This window comes from Melanaphis sacchari, unplaced genomic scaffold, assembly GCF_002803265.2.
Source record: "Melanaphis sacchari strain LSU unplaced genomic scaffold, SCAv2.0 Contig0_pilon_pilon, whole genome shotgun sequence".
NCBI lineage: Eukaryota > Metazoa > Arthropoda > Insecta > Hemiptera > Aphididae > Melanaphis > Melanaphis sacchari.
In genome coordinates this window covers 15261072-15272386 of record NW_020270366.1, presented here as the reverse complement: position 1 = coordinate 15272386, position 11315 = coordinate 15261072, and the positions used below count along the sequence as shown (strand labels likewise).

Below are 11315 nucleotides of genomic sequence, written 5' to 3'. Positions count from 1 at the left end.
CCACATTCCGCCGTCTTCGTCATCTTCGTCGCCCGTCATACAAACAAGTTTTTATTATCCAACAATTGTAAAAACTGCAGCAAATAGCAATTCCCGTCGTTGTTATAATAACATCATCTTAGTTTTTACTAATTAGTCTATTATTGTCCGTACGAATTTTAAGCCATACCGTATGTATACCGTTGTTACAGTATCGCAGGTACCCACGTCTGGTATACGCGATTATTGAAAATTCCGTCACAATTTTCCTGCGGACGGTGGCGGCGAAGTAATTGCATTATATTACTATGGATACCGAGACGAATCCGCCGGACGATAATATAATAATGCATCGATTGACGCGTGTGTCGGTCGAATATGACACGGATTCACACGTGAAAGAGCACCTCGACCCGGTCCGGTCATCGATTAACCTTTGTGCGTCTCGGAGCCCGGAACAAATGGATCATGCGTGCGGAGATCACGCGGCGAGTAGGCGACTAATTGCCAGCTATACATAATACGATGTCGCGTCACCACAATTTGTTTTTTTTTCAGCATTCGGTTTGTGTGCACCTTTTGACAATACAATAATATGTTACGATGACGAAAACGCATTTTAAATCGATTTTTATTATTTTCATTCCAATTTTCACGCGCACGCTGCACTCGAAATGAACAAGACCACCGTCTCCCTACAAGCCGTCGCGTGCTCATCGAGCCGAATTTTTCCACGTGCAATTCCAATGATTTTCTCTAACGATCTCTTATACCTATACCACTCGTCCATCGACCGTCACACACTATTTAAAATCACACATACACCTATGTCCCGTGCGTGTCTACGTGTACGCATAACCTCGGACTGAGACCAACGTACGCAGTCACCCCCGACTGATAAGCAAACGTCTCCTTACATACGAATTATTGTAAGTAATTATGTATCACACTCCAAAGAGAGAGTTAACACAATTAAAAAAATGCCTATTTAAGTCTATTATTGAATACGTATGACAATATATAAGTGAAATAACTTTCTGAATCCTTTCCGTCTTGCCTTTCTTACTAAAACTACATATTCGATAAGATCTGATTGAAAGATATATTATGTATTATGATATAGAATATAATATAAATTACTTATCTAAAATTAAAAAAAGCTCATAATATTTCAATATAAGTATTATAGTGTTCTTTAATTTTGTTTTCCTAAAAAGTTTTCAGACCATTTTTTTTCAATAAATGTTTCATCTTTTCTTTTCGGAGTGTGATAAATGTGTTATATTATATACTATAATAAAATTACTACGAACACAAATATAAAAGCAACAAATTTCTGCTGACTAGCGTGTACTTTATTTTATAAATTCATACCTAGATACGTAGATAAGGTTAATTTGTATACCACGTAGTCCGTATACAGTCGACTGTTATCGAATGCAACAGTCATAATCACACCTTCGTTATTCACGGTGTTGGCCATACTATTCAACTCTGCCATCCCATAGCAAAAACAGCATTAGGTAATAATTCTAACTCAAAAGCGCTCATATTACCGCTATTGTTAAACAAACTATGAATCAATGTAGATACTATATTATTAATTTTTTGCACGATAGAAAAGTGAATCAATTTTATTATAATTTGGTCAAATATCAAGTCATACGAGTAATTTGGCTACAATTCAATAAAAGTGTATACCTAATATAAGTTATAACTTTTCAGAGTTAAATCAATATAATGTAAATATAATTATTTAAGTCGAAATTGAGTTAGTTTAATATTTTCAGTATCTATTTTAATGATTATCCGTATATTTTAAAACATAACTTAGAAAAACTAATTCTAACAATACAATATATTTTATAATTTTAGACCAAATCATTTAATAAAAATTGTATGATTAAAAATTATTTAAATTTATACTCATTAAAATTACGGAGGACATAATTTAAATGACATATTTTTTTGCGTTAAAATGGCCTAGGTCTTAGGTCTAGATTATTGTAGAAAATTAAAAAAATTATTTATGCTTAATTGTTCACATCTATTGATTAAAGTTGTCATGGTTTTATAATATAGTTATTAAATTTTGATTAATTCATAAATTTAGTCTTTAGTTATACTTAAAACTATTTAACTTAATCGAATTACAGTTTATCATGGGTTCTATCAAAAAGATTTTACCACCTCAACCACATTATTTGTCTGGATACGCTGGATATGTTCCAGGTTACAAATTTCACTATGGTCAAAGTTATGGAAAATTAACTCACGATTTATTTTTTGACAAAAAAATTAGCCGATCTAATATACCAGTACTGAGTGATCTTAGTAACGTCCATGATGATACGTTTTGTACTCTTGAAGAAAAGGAATCCATAAATAAGCGATGCGAAACTAGAAGTTGCAAATATACTACTGATATAATACCAGGTTATGCTGGATATGTACCTCAATATGATTTCTTATGTGGAAAAAAGTATACATAAATATTTTCAAATAATATAAATTATTGTTTCCCAATATTAGCAATATTCATTAAAAAAGGCATCCTAATGGTTATTATTATATTTTTAATAAAAATTATAGAATTATATTTTTAATATGTCTATTGTTAAATAAGATTTACTGTGGATGCAACTCTGGGAATCAACAATTTTGTGAAAATACAAAATTCATGTGTGTGTCCACAATGTGAACAGACACAAGAATATTCTAAGAAATTTGATAAGAATATTAAAGATACCAATAATTATACACATCCGTTTAAAAAGGTAAAGTAAAAACTGCAGTAATAAAATTTTAATACACGGAAACGTTTAAATGTTTTTTTATTATTATTTTTAAATGTAATACTATATTATTATTGTAATATTATAGTAAATTAACTAATTAAACTCAAGAGTTTCAACAAATTTTCAGTAAAAACTTATGATATCCAAAACAACTTTTTTTGTGTTGTTATATTATTAAAAGGTTTCTACTTAATTTTAGAATAAACAATATTTAGTAAATGTTCTTTAAATGTTTTTATTCGACTGTTGAATTGCTTAGTTTTTTTAATCATTGATTTTTACATTTATTCTATAGATTATGTACCTACATATATATTTCATTAATATATTAATTTAATATTTTTTTTTTTTTTTTTGTATAAAATACCAAATTGAAACGATTATTCATATTGTTTATAATATTGAATAAAATATTATTAAAACATTTTATAGAACTTTGAAGGAGTAAAATTATTCAAAGAACAATACGAACCAACCTTGCCAATTCCACCTAGCGATTCACCTTATTTTTTGGAAAACGGAAATCCTCACAAAAAATTTATGGCTGGTTATGCAGGACATGTACCAAATTTATTCCTTCAATTTGGTCAATCATATACTCCTGCCACTAATGAAGCGCTAGATATATTTACGGACCAGTATGAAAAACACAAATTACATTCTACGAAATAATAATATTGAAATAGGTACTAAATATATAATACTATAAATGTTTTTTTTAATAAAAATAAGTACATGGAAAAAACATCTATTTACGTTTAATTTTATGGTTTTTAGAAGTATAGAGTTAATACGTATATTATTCAAAGAGAGCATAAAACATTATTATCGGTATAGAAGATAATAATAAAAAGTAATACATATATATATATATTTTTATTTATATGTATATGCATTTACAGTACTTACTCAGAAATCTTTGATAGACGCTATACATACTAAACGTTAGTTTTCTATCAACATAATTTTAAAAATTTTGATCACAGTATTGTCAGCTTCAGAACTAGGTTAGGTTAGGTAACCTAACCTACAGAAAACATAATTTATTGTTGTAAGTACTTATGTAATTCATCTAAATATAATATGTATATTATATATTAATCTAACGATTAATGTACCACAAATATATTGATTTTTTATAGAAAATCAGTGTTTGCTACTATTAATCTATTAACAACAGCTCGGTATCATCGTTATTACCCATACAAATTATAATACCATCTTTGTCTGGTCGATTATTGGAAATTCCATCACAACTTTCCCGGACAGCACGTGGAGCGCACGCGTCCGGCGACACTTGTACATTACTACCGAGACGAATCCATCGGACTGTAATGACACTTCGATTGACGTTTGTGCCAGTCGAATGTGACAATATTGTAACAAGGATTCACACGTGACAGCACCTCGGCCTGGTCCGGTCATCGATTGACCTCTATTATGCGTCTCAGGGCTTGGAACAAACAGACCAAGCGTGCAAAGATCACGTGTGCAGTAGGCATACAATATAAACACATCGTTCGTATAATCCGTCACAGCAATTTGGTTTTTTTTCATCGACCGATTTGCGCACCTCGCGACAATATAAATAAAATAATGCGACAACGACGTGTCTTAAATCGATTTTCATTATTTCCATTTTGGGTTTTCATGCGCATGCTACAGTCGAAATAAACTATATTATACCTATTATAACCACGGAGGTCGTCGAGAGCTCACTCGGTCGGATTTTTCCACGCGCCGTCCCTACGATGTCCTATCACCACTATAGTATCACTCGCCTGTCACACACTATTGAAAATAATAAATAAAAAAATATAATCATTACACACACACTCGTGCTTACACGTCACACGCACGTGTCTGTGTGCGTAACCTCGGGTGCATGCAATACAGCCCGGTTGACACGACCATCGTATATTATATTACGTGACATTATTATGTTTGACAAAAAACGTGTGAGACTTCATGGCTAAATAAATTCTTGTTTTCCATCAAAAGCCTGTGGAACATGCGCAGAGATATGAAAATAATATATTTTTTCAGCGTATGGAGCACGTCTACATTTATTTAGCCACGTGGGACTTATTCTTTTTTGGTTATTATTACTATTACTAGTGTTAGTGATGTTGTTTTCGCTCCGGGATGACCGAGCTGATTACTATTTACTGCACACAGTGCACCGGTATAAGTGTGGGCGATGAGGATGTGATTATTACTGTCGCGTTCGATACGAGTACATGGACTGTACACAACGCGGCGTAATACGTAGGTACAAAATTATTATCGTATACGGTAGCCCGCAGACATTTGCGAGCAACCGCTTCTGGATTTGTGTATAGGACGTCCGTCCATACCATTCGTAATAAACAACAAATATATGTAATTACTTATTATAATGACGGACTGTAGAGACCGCGGTTTGTCGTATACGCACACTTATCAAACATGTATGATTATTTTATATATATTATTCGATCACAATACGTACGGTCAGCAACATAATATTAAATTTTGAATAATTTCCTTTGCGTATTGCTATAAGGTACTGTTCTAGGTGTATCATTACGTACATCGAACTTTTATATCGCTCGTCTACAATAAACGTTTTTCGACGTTTGATCGATCGGCATCGTACCACCACCGTCGCGCATCGTCTATAAAGACTGGATTTTCATCCAGAACCGATCTTCAATAAATATGCATTATTCTGCATTCCATCGCTTGTGGAATTATTACGTATTTAAATTCGATATGGTATGTTTATTAACACATACTTTAAAAGATAATTGACGCTAGGTATCGTTCGAAATTTAGCTAAACGAAAATAATTGCCAGTAGACCAACATACGCTTAAATCTCTGTAATAGTATAGAAATATATTATTATTTATTATAATATTTAGTCAGTTACACAGCTTCATACTCTACAAGTCGTTATACAGTTACTTCGAAAACGATTCTGACATTTTTTTAATATGTTGCATATTGCTTATTAAAATGAGTTAATTTATTTAACACGTCCAATTCTATTACAATTACAATAATAAGTACATTCAGGTATGCAATAAAGAAAATTATGTTTGTATAATGCATTTATTATACATATTATTAGGTACATCATTATTTCTCTTCCGTTAAACTATCATGATGGAGAATTTCACACGTTCATTAATACACACTTCGAGTATTTATTTATTTATATTAAGGTATATAATGATAATTTGTACCTCTAATTTCACATATTATAGAAAAGTATCTAAACCTTAAGATCAATTATGTATATATATATATTATATACTAGCTGTATAACCCAATTTCGATCGGATTAAAAATAATCTATATCTCTCAATAGCTTTATTTTTTATTTAAGTTGAAATATATAATACAAACACTACGATTACGATGAATAAATTTATGAATTTCTACTCCTTAATTTTTGGGCGTATTTTTGATGTTAATTCCAAAAACTAAAGGCATATTTATCAATTTTTTAAAAGGAAAATTAAATCCAATATAGTTAATAAGATCGGAATTCGTTTTGAAGTATTTACATTAAAAAAGCAATTCATGGTTATTGGTTACTAATTATAAGAGTGATAATTATTGTAAGTAATTATTTTCATAAATATTTGATTTTAAGATTTTTTTTTTAAATACTCGTACATATAATATACTTGTAAATATTTTATGAATAATACCTTATTGAAACTAATCATAATAGTAATAAAATCTATAACCAATAAAAATCATTTAAATAAGCAAAAAAATATTAGTTTTTCAAGAGGCAAAACTAAATTTATGTGTGAACTACTTTACAGTAACTTGTAGGAGTTAAAATAATGAACTATTAACACTCTACGAGTCTTAAGGAATCTATTGACACTTTTATTGAAAACTATCTAGTTGCTCAGAGGTTACACGACCATCACAGGCTTACAGATATTAAGATATTATATTTTATGAGACTGTCGTAAATTTTTATGACTATAGAATATTATGTACTTTTATCGTACAAGTTTGCAATGTTATGCTTGTTTAAAAGTACACTAAAATCGAACTGTATTTTTAGTTTATTATTTCAAAAATAAAAATTATTTTGTCACATAATCGATATAAGAATCTTTCTATTCTTGAATCAGAATGTCGATACTTAAAGTGACGTTATATAAAAAATTATAGTGCTGTATCATATCAATCCCCGATGAAGTATTATTTTATTTAAAAATGAAAATCACGGGACGCTAAGTAAAATTGTTGTTGATTTTGATTATTTCTTTAAATATATAGAAAAATAAATACATTATATAAAGTATAAAATCTATAGATAACTATATCGATGTAAGTTTAAGTCTCTACTATACATACATAAAATATAATCCTTGGAAAAATAGCAATAAAATAAAACATTACTTATTTCATTATTTTAAAATTAAATAATGTTTTATTTTACTGCAGGTACTTTGTTTAGTCCTGATTTCTTTTTTTTATAACATAAACAACTAAACAAGTATAATAATATACTATATTATGCATATATTTTCATACGTTATCATTTTATGTACGTACACGTGCATTTTCTATTGATTTATGTGAGTAAAAAAGCTTATTTGTTCGCACAGCAGAGAACTAACTAGTTATAATATTATTTTAACCATGTGGTTTAATTATTAGAAAACATTTCCTGTCAATAACTTCAAGCAATGTATTTATTTTAATTTTTTAATTACAATATTTCTTAATAACAATTTTAAAGCGAGGCAGACAATAAAAAAAAAAAAAAAAAAAAACATTCACTGTTGGATGCCGTGTCGATAGAGTCCGAGCATAAAAAACAATAGACAAATGCGCACTCACCACGAGTTCCGATGAATCACTTATATAATAACATAATATTACACATATTTCTAGTAGTATTCGAAACTCAGTGATGTGTCTATATATGTGTGTGTGTGTGTTTGTGTGTTTGTGTGATGTGTCCATGATTAGTGGGGTCGACACTGGTAATTTTACGGTGGATCACAGCACGCATTATCTTATGCGAGGAGTAAAAAATAATAAATCGTGAACGACTAACCGGATCGAAATACAAAGTTTTAGACGTTTTTTTTCTGCTTTTTTTTTCATTATTATGATTATTATTATTTATACCCAAACATCATAGTGGCACACACGAATTTGTCTGTAGTTTACTCGAGCCACCCCGACCGCGGTATATACAGACGAAAATTATAGTGTATATAATATAATATATATACGAAAATACAGGAGGATTTCATTGGTTATCTGTCAAAAATCACGTATTTCTGGTACTGGTATGCATCAGACCCAGGTGCCGTTCGGACGATTAGTGACGGTGATTAGAACATATATTATTGAGTTCAAAGGTGTAAAACACGAGGGCGATTTTTAAACGCATAGAACACTCGAGTATTTTTATGTATAGATACATTACTCACTAGCGTTATGTATTATTTAGACGATCGTATCGAATTTAAATAAAATCCTAACGTGCCCTAAATCATCGTTAGTTGTTATCCCATATTGTTCTACATTAATATTACAAATCCGTTTTTTATTTAAATACCGAGATTTAAATGCCAGCTTGAACTGATGAAGAAAAATTCTATTGTATACACCATAGTCACTAAAATGAATAATGTTTTGTAATTTCTTATAGCACATAACAGTTATAAATTAAAAATATAACACGACTTTACCTCCTAATACTATTTCATAATACATTTATAAACAGTTCATATAGACATCAATTAAGTTAATTAAATGAACTCATTGAGGTTCATAACATAAACTATACTTTATTGGTTTTTTGCACGATTGAATTACCTTTAATCAAACATTGACTATTGAGTCATAATTTGATTAGTTTTGTAATAGTATATACCTACCCAATATAATTCATCGGAATTAAACACGTGAACACGTGGTGTCGTACAAATATAAGTCATCTAAATATATAGCGATGAGTGATGACATACACCCCTTAATGTGATCAACAAAATGAAAATCGATATTATTGCATATATCGAATATTGCATTAATGAAAATTTATGTACCCACATAATTATGAGTGTTTTAATAAGCTAAAAATTGAAATAGTGTTTAGTATTAAAAATTACATTTTAAAATTACATACACCACATATATTTATGTATCAAATACTTTTTATGTAATCTATTTTTTATCACTTCCTATTTATATTAAGCATAAATGAAAATTTCATTTTCAAATACTAATGAAGTAAAATGTAAAAATTATTAGTATATATGTATGTAGTAGCTATCTATTTATATTCTAAAAATCAAATTATAAACAGACAAAATTCTTGAAAAATAAAACAGGAAAAAATTCCTGAGTTTAATCAAAATCTCCAAGTAAACCCCTTACTTTGGTTAAATAATTTGACATACGTCCTACAGGAGTACATAATATGAATTATTTTATCTGATTGACAGTTGACACCCTTCAAGATGATTTTTAATACCAACGTAACTTCGGATTGTTCGTTACTTTAGCACCCTAAGATCAACATTTTGGCTTGAATGATTACCTATATATTATGTTACAATATTCAACAAATAAAAAAAAATCTTATAACCCCACTGAAGTCTTGGAAAACAAACTTTTATAACCAAGGTATCAAGCAATAGCATTACTACAATAGTACAATCCCTAAACTATCTATTAAAATTTTAACTTGAAAATTATTTAAAATATAAATCTTATGCGTAGATTAGGGAAAAAGATTACAATAATCGTTTTGAAATATTTTAATAACAAAAATTTCTTATAATTATAGTAACTATAAATATGGTTTTGCTTAAATGAAAAACTTGATTCACGCTACATCATGTGAACATGTCATGAAGAGTAAATATATTCAATTGAAGTTAACGTGTTACCAACATTTTTTAACCTATATGCAAGCGATACTACATGGTGTAGTATAATTTATATTTTGTAAGCCCGGCTTAAATATATTTATTAACTATCTATACTGATAATATGATAAAAAATATTTTGTTATGTTCATTTAAAATTAAAATTTCTGACTTTGAACATTACAACTTAGCTAATAACTCAACTATGCTATTTAATTATATATATTAATATATTATTAAATACTCTTAGCTATATGATAATATTAAATCAAATGTCCAGCTTTTCAATATAATGCGTAATAAAATGAACTCTCCAATAAACCATAAATAACATTTAAATGTTGATAAAAAACGTTATACTTAATTTTTTTTAATTACTTTAGTGTAATTTCATTCAATTTACAGCGTGCTATTCTATAACAACAGTACTTCCAACCATTACACTAATTATTCTAAAACAGCCTTAATGTTAATAAAAAAAATATAATCTTGTATGTATCGTCATATCTATAGCTGCCGTACAACGTCAACGATACATTTAGAACCAGCAGGAATGACTTCTTGCCACACCCGTAAACAAATCATCATATAATTAATTATATACATAGTAACCTTGTAGCACTACATACCAGCGTATCAGCGCACCAAACTGCACACAGAAAGTTCAAAATGATGTCGCAACCATTTTTTGCGCCAAAGAAATCACATAGGTATTATGTATATCATTTATCATTTAATTGGCTAATAAACATTAAGTGTTGATTATCACTTTAGGTTATAAATTATATTGTGTATACATATTTTTAGACTCAATTATTGCTTAAGCCACTTAAGTCATTAACTTTTTAAATACGCGTTAAATTGCTTGCGCAGTAGTCAGTAAGCAATAATCGACGTAATTTTTAACGCACCTATTGTACCTACCTAGTAAATAATGTAGTTGCCAATTTATTGTGTTCAATGTAATATACAATTTTATCGTTAAAATATCTTTAATTAAATTAACAGTTATTTATATTTTTACTCTAAAATATTCAAAAGAATTCTAATTTACACATCGATCATAATACGAGTATATAACGCAAGAAAATTAACAAAACTTGACTAATGACTATACATTTTTGTATAACATATCAGATAAATATGACATTTTGTATAACAAAAAAAATAAAAAACGAAATAATAGTATGTAAAACTCAACGTATTATTTTACCTAACTTTCAGTAAATCTTTAAAGGGTTAAATATTAATATATTTTCAATTATAATTTCACTACTAATTTTTCTTCAAAATTATGTCAGTAAACAACAATAAAACATCAATTTTTATAAAGCTATAGAATAAATTATTATTTTGTAAAAATAAACAGTTGTACCAATATATTTTTTATATTATCAACACATATTAACGATACAAAAACGATTTGTATCTACTATAATGACGTAAATCGTTTTATTCCGATATTTAAAAAAAAATAAACTTATAATGATTAAGTTGCTGCCTTATTACATCATTTTTTATTTAGTTTACTAATAGCATGTATACTAACTGTAAGTATATACATTATACACATTATATAGATTTAAATAACTTACTAGTGAACAGAGAATTATTATTTGTCCACCTACAACCCAAAC

General features: G+C 28.6%; 1 protein-coding gene across 1 annotated transcript; it reads left to right on the top strand.

Moving 5' to 3' along the window:
* The first annotated feature begins 2141 nt into the window (after positions 1-2141).
* LOC112599744 (protein FAM166B) lies at positions 2142-3449 on the top strand. Its single transcript, XM_025346800.1, has 3 exons — positions 2142-2461; positions 2606-2756; positions 3210-3449. Exons 1-3 carry the CDS (start codon positions 2142-2144, stop codon positions 3447-3449), a joined length of 711 nt encoding a protein of 236 aa, XP_025202585.1.
* Positions 3450-11315: the final 7866 nt, after the last annotated feature.